This window comes from Nanorana parkeri, unplaced genomic scaffold (assembly GCF_000935625.1).
Source record: "Nanorana parkeri isolate BGI_ZX_2015 unplaced genomic scaffold, ASM93562v1 scaffold707, whole genome shotgun sequence".
Classification (NCBI taxonomy): domain Eukaryota; kingdom Metazoa; phylum Chordata; class Amphibia; order Anura; family Dicroglossidae; genus Nanorana; species Nanorana parkeri.
The window spans coordinates 746,058-762,704 of NW_017306975.1; the positions used below are offsets into that span (position 1 = coordinate 746,058).

Here is a 16,647-nt window from a genome sequence, read left to right on the forward strand (position 1 = left end):
GAAAAAAAATTCCAGCACAAGGGGCGAAGGGGGTTCTTCATAGATAGATCAGTTAGGGTCTGGAACTCACTGCCACAGGCGGTGATTTCAGCAAATAATGTGGAATTGTTCAAGAAACTTTTGGACGATTTCTTAAGGGACCGTAATATACAGGGGTACGGGTACTCCTAGAATGAGATCCTAATAGGTTGGACTTGATGGACTAATGTCTTTATTCAACCTCAAATACTATGTAACTATGTAACAGGGTGTGTAAACGTGCAGGATCACTAGGTGTGTAAACGTGCAGGATCACTAGGTGTGTAAACGTGCAGGATCACTAGGTGTGTAAACTTGCAGGATCACTAGGTGTATAAACGTGCAGAATCACTAGGGTGTATAAACGTGCAGGATCACTAGGTGTGTAAACTTGCAGGATCACTAGGTGCGTAAATGTGCAGAATTACTAGGTGTGTAAATGTGCAGGATCACTAAGTGTGTAAACTTGCAGGATCACTAGGTGTGTAAACTTGCAGGATCACTAGGTGTGTAAACTTGCAGGATCACTAGGTGTGTAAACGTGCAGGATCACTAAGTGTGTAAACGTGCAGGATCACTAGGTGTGTAAACCTGCAGGATCACTAGGTGTGTAAACTTGCAGGATCACTAGGTGCGTAAACGTGCAGAATTACTAGGTGTGTAAATGTTTTAAAGTTTTTTAATAAATAAAAAGGACTGACTAAGTACACTGTTTGGTACAAAGGAAGCTAATCCCAAACTGTGTACATTAAAGTGGACCTTTGCCCATATCTTTAAAATAACAACAAACACACCTTTAGAAATGTTTAGTAATGATGATCTACAAACACATACTTCTAGATAATTTCAGGCTTTGTATTCTTTGCATACCTTATTTGTCTTTTCTTCCCCAGTCTTCTGACAGTGGCCAGATTACTAGTTTACTACTTCTATTACTTCCTAGATTTCTGGCAGGTGTGACTAGACATGTGACTAGGACATGTGACCATGCACATCATCTGAGGGGAGAAAAATGCCTTTCCCTGAGATCTCAGGAGATTATAGAAGAGATTTCCCAGCAATGATCTGCTGATGACAAGGCAATCCCAGTCTGCATTGCTTTGCCAAACTGAAGTCATTTTGCCCTTTCAAAGAAGGAAGTGAATGCTCTGTGAAAGTATTTCAAAATCAAAGCATTTATACCCGACATGTCTATGTTGTTATTAATCATCATACATAGAGGGACGCATTGGTAGAATCTGATTTTTGAGTGTAAAGGTCCGCTTTAAGGTTTACATAATCCTTAGAGTAGAATTAAAGTCTTTTTTTTGGCATATATCTACTGCTAGTAAGGAGTAGATGTATGCCCCACCATTAAAAAAAAAAAGTTGGTAAATAATAACAAACTTACCTGTGACAGCGCCGGTCGCTCCTGCTGCAGAAGTCCCAGCTCCCGAGCACTGTGAAAGAGGAAGTGTGGGCAGGCGCATGCACAGTCCAGAGCATCGGAGGGGAGAGGAGGAGAGAGGCACAGAAGCTGAATGGACGCAGCCGGGAGCGTGCACGTCAGACAGACACTGTGGGACCCGAGGAGTCTGCGCTGGTTCAGAGACCGGCAATAGTGCTTTAGGGACGGTGGAAAAAGAGTGGAAGGAAGAAGCTGTTCGGATCAAGAGGCATCACATAAGGTAAGTCCTTAAAGCAGCATTGGGGGGTGGGCAAAATTCTACTTTAATGTCACTTTAAGCAACAAAGCTAGGTCTCCTTCCTGCCCGCCAGACAGTGACTGGATAGTGAAGGAGAAGCAGCAAATTGATAAGCACATCTCCTCCTGTCAGCATATTGTCTGCATATGTAGCAGAGCTTGATTGGCTCCAAGTGCTACCTGCTACCATCCCCCAGGCTGAGTTCTGTTTTACAAAAGGATTTCTGAGACTGAAACCAAGTCAAATTCAGGTGTATTAGGCTAGCTGCACTAAAACTGCATTTCATTTTTTTAAATGAATGTATAAGTACATTGTACTATTCATTGGAGTTTTATTTATATCTACTTAGAGTTCAGCTTAGATGTACGTAAAATAGTTTTAACAGATGCATCTTAGTATCGGGAACATGGGTATACCCCAAATTTGCTAACAAATGAAAGAAAAATGGATACTATACTCATACTGTGCAATCTATGAGAACAAAGTAATTACATTTTAATGTTTGCCTACTCAGGAGTATTTACAACGATTATAAAACTTCACATCGTCCTACAGATGGGAGGACAGATCTTTGCATACTAACAATGGAAAAGGCAGCTGTCAGCCCCATCCCAGTCTGGAGTGTATAAAATCCATGCTTTTCGTAATAATTTACATTACCTTGGAGGACCTAAAGTGTAATCACATTTCTGCCTTTCCTTAGATCAGACATATGTTCAAGGTGAGATTTTGATGTTTGCAGTATTTCTCTTTTCAGTTGTCTCTGGTCGGAAAGACTATCTGCTTTATTTCAGAACTGTTTTTATCTGAGTACACTTTATATATTACAAAGCCTTTGTGCAGAATATTTGTTGTTTGGCTGAATAAAAAGTGCAGGTGCCTTAAGGTGTCTACACTGCTGGGCAACAGTTAGTGAACTCAAGAGTGTGACAGTGTATTCTTAAAGCGATATTAAAGTAAAAGGTTTTTAAGCTATTTCAAATGCTGATTAAATCACTTACAATGGATGTTACTCCTGGATGTTTACAAGATATAGTTTCCTGCAGAGTCAGCTTGTCCCCTGAGCACAGGCCCTGATTTCCTGTTTTAGGGTGTTTTTTTTCCCTTACAGGGTCTTATGGAGTCACCCTTGTGAGTGCTAGTAAGCTGTGTGTGTCCGCAAACACATAGGCACAGCAAGGCGATCCATTCACCTACTCTGCACACCTCCCTCCCCCTCCTCCTTTCCCAAGCTACTAGATTAACTAGAGCCTGCTCTATCCATTTTGATCTTGTACTGGACAGATAGAACTAAAATTCCCAAAAAGTTGGGACGCTTTGTAAAATCTACATATAAACAGAATGCAATGATTTGCAAATCTCATAAACCCATATTTTATTCACAATAGAAAACATATCAAACGTTTAAACTGAGAAAAAAGCTGGCAAAGTAAGTGGTACTAACAAGGAAGAGCTGGAAAAACATTTTGTAATTAATTAGGTTAATTGGCGACAGGTCAGTAACATGATTGGGTATAAAAAGAGCATCTTCGAGAGTCAATGGGGGGGATTTACTAACCTAAACACACGCACGCACCAGGTGCGTGTGATTTTCACACAGCAAAATGTATTTATCAACCAAAAAGTCTCTAAAAGCATATTTCCACTAATGCCAAGTGGAAAACTGTTGTGTGGTCAGACGAATGGAAATTTGACTTTCTTTTTGGCAAGCATGGCCGCCTCATTATCTGGACTAATAAGGAGAGTGATCTTCCGGCTTGTTAAAAGCGTTCACTTCAAAAGCCTGCATCTCTGATGGTATGGAGGTGCATTAGTGCGTATGGAATGGGCAGCTTGTACATCTGGAAAGGCACCATCAATGCTGAAACATATATCCAGGTGTTAGAGCAGCATATGCTCCCATCCAGACAACGTCTTTTTCAGGGAAGGCCTTGCATATTTCAGCAGGGCAAACTGGCTAAACTGCATACTGCATCTATGACAACCGCATGGCTTTGGGTGCTTAACTGGCCTGCCTGCAGTCCAGACCTTTCACCAATTGAAAATATTTGGCACATCTTGAAACGAAAAATACGACAAAGAAGACCCAGGACTGTTGAGCAGTTAGCATCCTATATCAGGCAAGAATGGACCAACAATCCTCTCCCAAAATTCCAGCAACTGGTCTCCTCAGTTCCCAGACATTTACAGAGTGTCGTTAAAAGAAGAGGGTATGCTACACTGTGGTAAACATGGTCCTGTTCCTACTTTTTTGAGAAGTGTTGCTGCCATCAATTTCAAAATTACCTTTTTTTTTCCTTCAAATTGTAAATTTTCTCAGTTTAAACATTCAATATGTTTTCTATTTGTGAATAAAATCTGGGTTTATGAGATTTGCAAATCATTGCATTCTGGTTTTATGTAGATTTTACACAGTGTCCCAACTTTTCTGGAATTGGGATTGTAGTTCAGGGAAGTGGAACTGAGAGAGTTGGAACCAGTTGTTTGGAAATATGATGACCAAAGCTGGAAACTTACCAGAATTGACTCGGCAATGCTGAATCCGGTTGCTGGGTCATTGCCAGAACATTTACATCTCCTGATTGTCATTAATTCCGGAGATGTAAACAGAAACAAAGCTCAGCGTGTGTGAGTCATGTGTGCTACGCTTCGCTTGGGAGGAGGCGGTGGCATAAAAAGAAGAAAGCAGAGTCGAGACAAGGAAAGGGGCAGAGGGGGTACCGTGCAGAGTAGCAGCGGAGTGCTCGGTGCCACCTGGGATGCTCTCTGCGCTCTCCGGCACCCAGCACGAAGACGCTGGCAGCCAAGTGCACTAGTTCCTCCATCAGGCGGAGTGATCTCTGCCCAACAGATGAATTAGGGTCCAGGCTGTGAAATCAAGAATGAACAGAGACTAAAGCTTGCCATACACTGGCCAAATACTGGCCAAGTCAGCAGTACATTCGACTAAAGTGTGGCCCCATCGGGACTCCCCCCGTTTGACAAAACTTGTTTTTCAAATGATTTTTGAAGAAGCTGGTCTGAAAAATTTTGACCGAACAGTGATTGGAGCCAAGCAGCTGCAGCCACTGTTCGGGCATTCTGACAGAAGTACACCTTACGCTGTCAGAATACAATAGACCGGCCGAGGGGATCCGCCGCACTATTAGTGTAGATGGGTGAATTGAGAGTTTATTCTCAGTCAGCCCCACTGAGTTCTGACTTTATTCTGAATTTCTTGATTTGCAAGCAGCTAGCATTTTTAAATCAAGGTGAGCAATGGTAGCCTGGTATTTCTCTCAGAGCAGGTTTCCATTCCATTTCCCTCCAGAGCTTGTCATGTAAATCTCAAGACTGCACTGAAGAGAGTAAATAGCTACTGCTTGGGAAATGACAGGCAGAAGACAGTCACAGATCACATACATGTCAGATTTTCAAGTTATTCACAGATATCTAGGTTATTCACAGGTAGCCAGGCCTGATTTATAAAACCTCCGACCAGCCATATGCTAAGCACATGCCATTTTTACAGCATTACCACCACTAGATGGAGCATTTCCTATGTTCCCCGACTCTATCTAGTGGGGGGAATGCCGTCCAAACAGCATTCACCAAGTGTATGGCTGGGCAGGAGTTTTATAAATCAACCCCATACTGTTTACACATACTTATTTTTTTTACAAACCTTAAGGGCTCCTCCCTGTCTCCTCCCTCCCTCCTTCACAATAGCTTGGGGGCCAGGTTGGGGCGGGCTATGGGTGGGGCTACAACATGATATAGGCATGGCTTTGGCAGGCATGTTGGGGCGAGGCTAGGGAATGCCTCACCCGGAACCAAAGGTACCGCACGTCACTGCTAGAATATCTCTCTGACAAGGAAGTCCCCAACATGATTAAACAAACTATCCACAGTTCTAGATTCTCCTTTTTGGGATCTCGAAAGAACTCGGATTTTTTGAGTGGTAATGCTTTTGTTCTGGATATGTCCAGTTTTGTGGCACATCTACAAAGCACAGACATTGTACATTTATTCTTTGGCCTGTCCTTTAATTATCTGAGTTCTTTGAGATTCCAAAAAGGAGAAACTTGAACTGTGTATAGCTACTTTAATCACTTTGAGGACATTCTTGTGAGAATATTAGAGATAATCTTGATATAAAATATTACATCCAAACTTAGGTGGAATATTATAAGCAACACACAGGGCTCTATAAATGGGTGGCTCCTTTCTTTTAAATTTTTAAATGTTTTTATCTAACATGGTCATTTGGGCTACTAAATTGAGAAAAATTTTTTTTAAGAAATAAAGATTTTCATTTTCTTTTGTATATATTGGTGTGATACCTTTTTAAGGTTTTTTTTTTTTTTTAAAAAGATCCAATATTAATAAGGTTTTCATTGCTGTCAGTGCCCCCAACTGGGGAGATTCACCATCACTATTGGTCCTGGGGACCATTGTTTCCAGTACAGAAAGTGATGGCAAATCCAAACGATTTGAGTTGTCACAGGAGGAGGAGGTAATGGTTAATGAGGGGATATTCCCTCAATTTGAAGATATCTCCCCCTACTTTTAAATAATGGGACACAGAAAAGAAAAAAAAAAGAGAGGGGTCAACCATTTTCTACTCTGCCTAAAACCAGAAAGATCATTTTAGCTTTACATCTGCTTTAAATAGTAAAGGCACATATGTATATCAAATCAACATTTGTTTTAAAAAGAAGGATTTGCAGACACCTGTATGGAGATTTACAGGGTTATTCACAAAAGGGTGAAGAGTTTGGAGAAGGCAGGAGAAGTGAACAATCTAGGACAAAATAGCTGATTTGGAAAACGTCTCCAATTCAGCTCACTTTCCAGTTCAGCTATGTTGTCCTAGACTGTTCACTCCTGTCTTCTCTAAATGTGTCACCCTTTTGTGAATAACCCTGTTAGTATTTTTGGAATTGGAAACCCACTATGGCAGGATCCATAGTCCTCAATACAGGTTTCCTTTTGAGGAATTAGCCAGCATAAACACAAATGCCACAGTTGCCTCTGACCAATATGTTTTGTAACACAGAAAGCCCACTAAAGCCCACCAGTAATCAACATTAAAGCATTTCTAAAGCCAAAATGTTAGTTCTGAACAGAGCAGGGAAGAACCGCTATTGGCAAAATTCACCCTCTCTATGTCACCAAGACAGATAGTGAGGAGAAATCCAAAATGTAACAGTTGTTTCCAGAACAAGGGGGTTAACAGAAATCTTTCAATTGAAAAACCCTAGCTCCAGCAACAAGTGTCTAGGACAGTGATGGCGAACCTATGGCACACATGCCACAGAGGGCACGCAGAGGCCCCTTTGGTGGCAAGTGAGCCTAGGTGCCAGTTGCCAGGGCCCACACACTCCAGGTTCTCACCTAGGGTGTTCTGTGCGGGCCTCTGGTGTCCCCCCTGTCTCCATCTCACATTAAGTTTAAAGATGGCAGGTGCCCAGACCCCATTTAATATATTGCCAAACCGGCAATATATTAAATGAAAACCATGTCGTGGTAGTCCAGTGGTGGATCAGAATGATCTGCATCTCTTGCTGTTGCAGACCGTACTGATCGCTCCCTCACGGTGCCGCCGCTCACAGGCAGGAGCGATTAGTATGGATGTGATGTGATTCATTATGTGTGTGTTTTTTAATGAGTGTGTTATGTGTGTTATTTTTTAAACCCCAGTGCCCAACCTGCAACGCAATACCAAACTTATTTTCAGAGTTGGCACTTTGAGATAAATAAATTGATTTTGCGTTGTAGTTTGGGCGCTCGGGTTCAAAAACGTTCGCCATCACTGGTCTAGGATGATCTTTCCCCCGGCTTTGGAAATATTTTCTTTAACTTCCGATTGTGCCTTCAAGACAGGAGGTGAAGAGAAATCTCTCCAAAGGGACGCAGCAAAAAAAATTCCCAACTTTTCCCTTCTCTTTTCAAACCTAAGAACTGTTTTGGTTTAGATATACTGTACTTTACAGCTAAAGTACAGTCTTAAGTGCCAATATATCTAAATGGTCATTTCACAGTTCCAGATTTTACTTGCAGATGACTGCAGAGAAAGTCTGAAATTGTGACTGCTGGTCCAAGTGACAGAGTCCAGAAGGTATTAGAAGCATTCATACTGATGAACCCCTTCAGGATTACACACATCCAATTGACATATCAATGTTATTGTTCTATGGCTATCATTATTGTTTGTGTGAGTTGTACACACCTGCATTTCTCTCACACTGCTTGAGTGGTAATACTCATTTTGCTCAGAAGACAACAATGCTTCACATAGATTGAATTTCTGCAGCTCTAGCAAAGAGGACAGTTTCTTGCTGGAGATGCTCTCTTTAGCCATCCAGTAGACAGTGGTCAGGATAGCTATCTTGGATGGATCCATCTCAGCTTTGATAACAGACTTCAGCTCTTGGTGAAACTGTAATTCCATTGCCAATTGCTCCCTATTTACAGCAAGTGCTTGCTTGTGGGCGCCAGAGGTCACATGACGTAAAAGTGCATGTCGTTGAAAATTGTCTGTACCTACAGTAAAGGCATTCTCGGCCTTGCCATGTTTGTTCTTCACAAGGGCCTGACGGCACTCAACACAAAACATCAGCTTGCGTTCATAGTCAAACTCCAGCCAGGTGAACTCTTCCTTCCAGTGCTCATTGAAATACCGCTTGCATTTCTTGTTGGAGTTTGAAGTCTCACCTGCTGGCTTTTTTCCAGGAGTCACCATACTTCCACTGCCACCCATTCTGAAATCAAACATGATGGGAGGGCTGATGTTTTCCATGCTGCGCTAGACTGAGAAAAGATCTCTAGTTCAGTTTTAGAGCCAGACTGGTGGATGAAAGAGAAAACAAATTAGGGATCCTGCAATGTACTGTTTTACACACCAATTCTGACAGACATTTTGGTGTATGATGATCCTCCAGCCAAGTCATCAATGGAGGAAGACATTTCAGGTTCTAGTAAAGAGGTTTTTGTTAACTCTCCAGTACTCAATGCACATACAGTATATTACCAGCAGTTCCTAGTCTATGTGCCATGTGTACCTTCAATGTATGTATTTGGGGAGCCCCTTAATGTCTCCATGTACAATGCAGGACCACTGGCAGTGCTTGGGGGAGACACTGAAAGGTGATTTTTTTTCTACAGATTCCAGCTTTAACATTTATCTTGATATCGTTTAAAAAACGTATTTGTGCAAGGTGTAAAAATCTCAGCACCCACATTTGCTCATTACATGTGTAGTTTCTGCTTTCCTGATTAGTAATACTGTACAATGACCAGTTGTGTATTTAGGTTTTGTGTTGCCATAGGCAAGACTACACTCGGGCACCCCTCCAATCTAAATTTGTTCCACCCCTTTCTGTTCCAAGACATTTTGCTGTATCCAGCCTCTGACAGGTGGCGTTAGTAGCATAGCAGGGAAGCCGGGGTTTCAGGGAAGCCCATCATAGACCCACAGAACCCCTGCGAGACCCCAAAAGGGCCCACCTGAGTCTCCGCAGATCCCACCCCTTATTCTGCAGACCCCACCACAGACCCTGCAGAGCCCACCACAGACCCTGCAGAGCCTACCTGAGACCCTGCAGAGCCTACCTGAGACCCTGCAGAGCCTACCTGAGACCATGCAGAGTCGACCACAGACCCTGCACAGCCCACCATAGATCCTGCACAGCCCACCATAGATCCTGCACAGCCCACTATAGATCCTGCACAGCCCAGCTGATACCCTGCAGAGCTCACCTGAGACCCACTATAGAACCCGTGCAGTTCATCCGAGACCCTGTAGAGCCCACCACAGACCCCGCATAGCCCACCATAGACCCCACAGAGCCCGCCAAGGAGACTTTCAGGTGGGCTGTGCAGGATCTATGGTGGGCTGTGCAGGTTCCCTTCCTCTGCACACATGTGCTGCTCCTTTTAGCTGAAGCCCCCCAGCCTGCCTCTAGGGCATCCCGCTGTCCCGCAGCACCTGCGCCGGCCGGGCCGCATCTCACTCTGCCCCTTCTCGCCTCGGTCCCTCCTCTGCCCCGCCTTTGGTCTGCCTCCTCCACCCAGAAGCTCTCTCAGTTAAATTGGCCTGATTAGGCATCCGAGGTTGCCTGATTCTGTGTGGCCTGGCTTGCCGCACCCCAGGAAAGTGCCGCCCAAGGCAAATGCCTTGTTTGCCTTGCGGTGAATACGCCCCTGACAATGACTACACTTTCCTGCTTTTTTCTTTCAGTCCAAGTCTATAGGTCAGGTCTGACCTAATTTGAGGTAACATTTATATACCTGTAGAAAAAAAACAAAATATGGGACAACAAGGAGGTGAAAATGTGAAATCATGAATGTTGCTTTTAGGTAAATAATATTAATCAAAAGTGGACTCCAGGGAAAACAGAAAATAAAGCTTTAAAAAAGCATGCAGGGAACACAGCCTACCCGCTCAGGTCTCCAATTTAATCCTCAGCTCATTGGTTTGGCACTTTCATTGGACTTTGTAAACATCCAATTTATCCTAGACTTGCAATAGTGTACCAATTCCTTTTGCTGGCAAACAAATAATATTGGAATCTCTTTGCATGTCAATTTGTAATGCAGAGCAGGTAGTCCCACTACATATCCACCCTCTGTAGGTAAGTTGTTGCTTCTCACATACAGAAAGTTAAAGTTATAATCACCAGAGAGACAGAGAGAGCGGCAATGCAAATTGGGACTTTCAGAAAAGCAGATGTTCAGGTATTCCAAGACCAACACATCCTACAACGTAAGGTGAGGTGCCACGTCTAATTACTGATCCATATAAAGATGGGAATATTTGCCTTATTTACCTTTATGTTCTGTTAATAAAAGCAGCTTTATGTTTAGTGGTTAGATAAAATATTAGAGCCACATGAAAGTATTTGAGCCTTCCTGTTCATTTAAAGTTTGGATACTAAAGCTTAAAGCTGACCATTCACTTGTAGATTATTGTTCAATACATTTTGTGCTGTCATCGAACCCTATTTCGATTTCCACTCGAACACCCCATCGTGCAAAGTCCAATGTCGATTTCAAAAGTTGTTCGTTAGCAATACTAATTCACCGAATTTTGTCGATCGACAGAACGGATTTTCGTTTGCGCATATGCAGTGTTCTTGTTGCAATTTTTTTCATACGAAAACGCAACTAATCAATCGATTTTCGATTAAAAAAAAGTTTTCCAGCCTGACTGATCGAGGACATTCGGCCAGAAGTACAGTAATTAAAATCGTTGGGTTCCCATCAACTGATCGATTATCGTTTGAAACTACGAAGAGTGTATGGGCACCTTAAGAGTCCATTTACACTTCCGCGATGTGGTAACACGTGTTAACACAATGTGTGGTAACGCACATAGCATGCACTGTGCTGCCATTTATTTTGATTGACACCCCAACGCAGTAATGGGCAAACACCAATTCCTTCTCTTGTAATAGAGTGGAGGAGAAAGACTCATCCAGAAAGGGCAGACTCCACGCTTAAGCACTAACATAGGGACCAGCACGGGGGAGCAGCAAGAGGTAACTATAATAAAGAAGCCCACATAGCAACAGTAGCAAAGAGATTACCCAGGGACCGCTCCACCAACCCATAGAGCACAAGGGGGTTAGGGGAGCTTCACATGCTATCCAGACTATCACCCAGTCAACTGTTGATTGAAGAGCTAGGGAAACAAAGAAAAAAGAAACCCTGCAGAGAACATTTTGAGAATTAAGATTCCCAGCAGGGAGCTTAGGTCCTTAACTCCTGAAGGCTAGGCAAAAAACTGACCTGCCTCTAGCAGCTGGGGGTTTGGCCACCAGCAAGGGCTGACCCATTCTTTTTAATTTAGCATCCTTCTATCTGCAGGTGGCACTGTACTCCAACAGTGAGATCTTCAAGATTTCCACTATGCTCTTTAATGAATGGAAGAAAGAGAGCAGTTTCTGAAAAAGCTGCCAATGAAGGAGGTGTTGACTAGGACCTGTAAAAAGTGCAAAAGGCATTATGTTTACCCTTGGCAAGCTCAACTTTGGATAGTGTAAGGAATGGGTAGAACCTCTGACAGTTTTGGTTTTTTTTGGACCACAATCTATATTTGAAATCCAAAATATCACATTGTCTAAAGAAAACTTTGATATTTTGGATTTGTTCTAAAGTACTAAGGAACAAGAGGGGAGGCTTAATCATACAATGGGAACACCTGTTGCAGGAAGTGAAGGAAACTTTACCCAATAGGACACAGAGAACAGCACAGATTGGGTGTTGGGCAGAAGTGCTAGAGATAAGTTATAGCGCCAGAGGGTGCATGCAGTGCAACAGTGATCACCTTGTATTTAAAACATATTTAAACCCAAAAGCAAATCTGTAATATACTGTAATATAACTCAGGAGTTAAATCTTAAAAATACATTCAAGTACTTTAACTATTAACAAAAATGCACCTTATTTGTGCATCACTCAGCAGTAGATACTGAAATCATCTCTGAATTGGTGCTGACACTGTCCTTCCTTCTGGAGGGTGGCTACTTTTGTTCCCCATGGTCCCAGTGTCTGTTGAATTTGTATTGTATTGAGTGAACACCACTCCAAACTCACTCCCGTGATGGACTACAATCTCACATTTAGTTCACTAATCTGTATTGAGATTGTAGTCTATCACGGGAGTGAGCTTGGAGTGGTGCTCCAAGCTCACTCCCGTTATATAATACAAATCAGTGAACTAAACGTGAAATTGCAGTCCATCGCAGGTTGAGCTTGGAGTGGTGGCTACTTTACAACACATACTTGGGCCATAGGGAAAAAAAGTAGCCACCCTCCAGAAGCAAAGTCAGGATGATTTCAGGATCTACAGCTGAGTGTTACACAAATTAGACATATAGAGGGTTATTCACAAAGCTGCCGAAGGATCCAGCCGTAGCTTCGGCTGACTTCGGGTTACGGGAGCCCTTCGGTTCAGTAGAACCAAAGGGCTGCTGTACGGGCTATTCACTATTAAAAACATAAACAGCGCTCTCGGATGGGGAATGCTAGCTAGCGTACATGTATGCTGCCCTGAAGACAGGAGGAGTACCTGTGGATGCAGATGAACAAAGGGACACAAGGGCGCAAAAACACAGAAATGGAGCACTAGCGGGTTGGACTGGAGTGTGTATCATAAGGATTGTACTGCTAAGGAATTGTTGACAGTAGCTCAGTTTGGGCTCGCTAATTTCGGGTTCCACTTGACTCTCCATCACACTGCCCAGAGTCAATACCCTTTCAGCAGCATCACGGACAAAGCCGCCTCCCTCCTTCCACAGCATCTCTCCCCGGTGGACGAATCCTCCCAAACAGTACATCAACAGACACCACGAGAGTCCCAATCCTCCGCACAGGCCGCCCACATCCTGATACCTGGATCCACATGTAAGTACCATTACATTAATTCGCTGTCAACAATTCCTTAGCAGCACAATCCTTATGATACACACTCCAGTCCAACCCGCTAGTGCTCCATTTCTGTGTTTTTGCGCCCTTGTATTCCTTTGTTCACTATAGCCCGTACAGCTCCCGAAGTTGGTCGAGCCGAAGGCATATGCCTCAGCTCGACTGAGCCGCGGTGAAATCCGAAGCTGGCCGGACGGCCACCTGAAAGCCTGCTACTGGCAGCTTGGCGGAGCCAGCCATCATCTCACGGCTAGCTCTGGCCACTTGCAATGACAGATCTGTCATTACAATGAGAACTCGACAGAGCCGCCGTGATGTCACGGCGGCTCCGCCGAGTTCTCATTGTGTAATGACAGTTCAGCATCCCCTGGTTACGTAGTGACCAGGGGACGCTGAACTGTAATAAGAGCTTAGCGGAGCCAGCCGTGATATCAAAGCCGGCTCTGCTAAGCTCTCAGCGTAATGACAAAACAGCGTCCCCTGGTTACGTGGTAACCAGGGGACGCTGATCTGCCATTACAATGAGAGCTTAGCGGAGCCGGCTTTGCTAAGCTCTCATTGTAATGACAGCTGGTCCCGGCCAATAGAAAACAGTTGGGTGGAGCTGGCTGTCACTGCTAGCTCTGCCCAATCATTTTCTACAGAGGTACCGAGCAGAATAGCCGAGCCGAATGCTGTTCGGCCCCTATGAGAATAGGCCGAACAGCAGTGAGCAGCCAGTCGAACTCCTTCTGCACTTCTGGTCGGTCAAACTTGCTGAGCATGTTCAGCCGACCCGAAGCCAGACGCAGCAAGCCGATGTACGGCTGATTTCAGACGGTGTACGGCTGAAATCAGCCATACAAGCCTGAAGTGAATAGCCGAACAGAGTTCGGCTCACTTCACTTCAAGTCGGTTATTCACACGCCGGCCTTCGGCAGCTTTGTGAATAACCCTCATAAATTTCAGATCTGTCCGAATTTCAAAACAAAACTAAATCGGACATGTGATTGTTCTCTGGCCAATCCGATTTTTTTTTTGACTGATGGGGGTTGGATTACAGGCACAGTCACGTGACCTCGTCTTGAAATGAAAATTCGGATGGATCCTAAGTCTGAATAATGAACCAAATGAAATTTCGGAATCCAAAAGAAATAAAAATCCAAACAAAAAAAATATTTTTTTTGTGGGGTTACATATCTGACACACATAAGGTACACTTATGGTATCTATTAAGTTAAGGTACTTGAATACATTTTTAAGATTTAACTCCTGAGTTTAGTGTCACTTTAATGTGGTAGCTGCATTAGTTTTTTAGTCTTTTCTCCATTATTTTCATCTGTTGATCCAGCCAGTAATTCTGTCATTTTTCATCTTTCTTTAACCCTTTCCCTTCCGGCTGTTCCAATGTAATGGCCGGACAGGACACTCTGGAATGCGGATGAGCATTTTAAAATGTCCTTACCTGCTCCCGTGCACAAGCGGGAAACCGAAACTGAGATCGGAGGGAGATCAGCACACGCACTCCCGCTGATCTCCCCAGCAATCTCTGAATGCGGACGTGATGTGTATTACATCACTTCCACCTTCAGCTGTCATTTTTCTGGCTTCTGTAGCCAAAGAGAAGCTGGTGAAGCAGAGCTCTGCTTCGTCAGCTTCTTTGGGGATCCCTAGGTGACATTATGATGATGTCTCCATAAAGAGAGCATGTATATTTGATATCACATAGGGTGCTTCTTCTCCCCCTATGTGATAGCAATAAAGTTAAGTGTAAAGTAAAAAAAAAACTTTTTAAGTCCCCTGCCCACATGTACACATACAAACATGGCTTAGGTGTGCCTACATGCAAAAGCGACATTGCTCCCATTGTACCACACGTTACATATCACCGTGAACGTCAGAGTGTGAGCAATAATTCTAGGGCCATCAATCACTGTTAACACTAAATTATTGTGTGGCAAAAGCTTTTAAAGCGTCGCCTATGGCCAATTTTGGGAATGGTAGTTTTTTGCTATTTTTGTTTTTTTTTAATTTTCGGTACTTTTTTTCTTTATAAAGTAAAAACTAAAACCCCAGAGGTGATTAAGTACCACCAAAAGAAAGCTCTACCTGTCCCTAAAAAATTATATAAAATGTGTAAATGTGAAAGTACTGCAGCGCTGAATACTGAAAAATAGCCTGGACAGGAAGGGGCATTAACACCCCAGTCTTCAAGTGGATAAGGCCCCTGTTCACACCAGGGCACACTTGCATGACTTTGCTTCCCGTGTTTGGTCCCTGAAAGCACGACAAAACACGGAAAAGTAGTAATTGGAAAATTTGGCGACATGCATTCCGTGTTTTTTTCCCCGTGTGTAAACATGTGAGGAAAAACTACATGTTCTCTGCCGTGTTTGGGGTACCATCACCTAGGAATGGCAATGGAAGCATATTCTGCGTTTTGAGCACGTTTTGTGAATGCAAGTCAAAGTGTGCACGATATGCCCTGGTGTGATAGACCAAGCTGTCAAACTAAAGTTGAAGGGCTGAGAAAAACCATTTAACACTGACAGAGGTGCTTACAATGGTTAGATTTTATACATTTATATAAAACCTTAAGCTGGCCATACACTGAACAAAAAAAAAAAAATAGAGTAAATTCCTCCATCAACACTACAAGCATGTAAATCAAGAATCCCTTCTGTCCACTGTCAGAATACCCAAACAGAGCCGGAAGCTCATTGGCTACCGGCTCTGTACGTACAAAGATTTTCCAACCGTTTCCTTCCTCAGGAACAGGCCGAAATTCACACAGTGTATGGTCACCTTTAGCCCAAAGGGGCAAAAAAGTGTTGCTGTAGCTAATTAAAAAGTGTCAGCTTAGATTTAATTTGTTATTCAAGTCCATCTAAATCTGCTAGTGCAGGGGTGCCCACAAGGTCGATCGCGATCTACCAGTCGATCGCGTAGCGATCACTGGTAGATCGCCATGTCCTCTCCTCCCGCCGCTTCTCTGGATCCCCGCTGCTCTACCCAGCGGGGATCCGAGAAGCAGTGAAGGAACCGGCGGCGGGGAAGGGAGGAGGACGGAGCCGCTGTCACAGAACTAATGCAGAGCGGTGAGGAGAGAGAGAGACGCTCGGCCAGGATCTGACAGCCGGCGCCTCTATCTCCCCTCACTGCTCGTCCATTCTGTCACAGCGGCTCACAGGTGTTTTTTCGTTGGTAGATCTCAATGAGCTCGTCATTTGAAAAGTAGATCTCCAGACGAAAAATAGTGGGCGCCCCTGTGCTAGTGCATCTAACACTACTCTCTCAACAAGTAGACAATGCTGCTGTCCAAGGGTGGCTTTGTTTCTGCTCCATAGAGTGAAACCACCCTAAGACAGGAAGTGTGTTACTGGCCAGATCACCACCCTAAAAATGAACACTAATACAGCCACCAAATCTAAGGATTGCCAAGCTGCAATATATTACAACTTTGTTTTGGGGTCTATACATGCTTTTATCTAAGATGACAGGTGTGCTTTAAAAATTACAGGGGATCAGTAATGGCATGGGCACCTATCTACCAGGA

General features: G+C 43.6%; 2 protein-coding genes across 3 annotated transcripts in view; both read right to left on the reverse strand.

Annotated features, from left to right (window-relative positions):
- ZNF385C (zinc finger protein 385C) overlaps positions 1-16,647 on the reverse strand; it is a 157,890-nt gene that overhangs the window by 89,355 nt on the left and 51,888 nt on the right. The window lies entirely within an intron of this gene.
- Positions 1-16,647, reverse strand: part of LOC108792992 (zinc finger protein 862-like) — a 29,398-nt gene that overhangs the window by 11,990 nt on the left and 761 nt on the right. The window contains exon 2 of the mRNA XM_018563892.1: positions 7,915-8,531. Coding sequence (XP_018419394.1) covers positions 7,915-8,484 — 570 coding nt within the window. The 5' untranslated portion in view covers positions 8,485-8,531. The remainder of the gene's footprint in view (positions 1-7,914; positions 8,532-16,647) is intronic.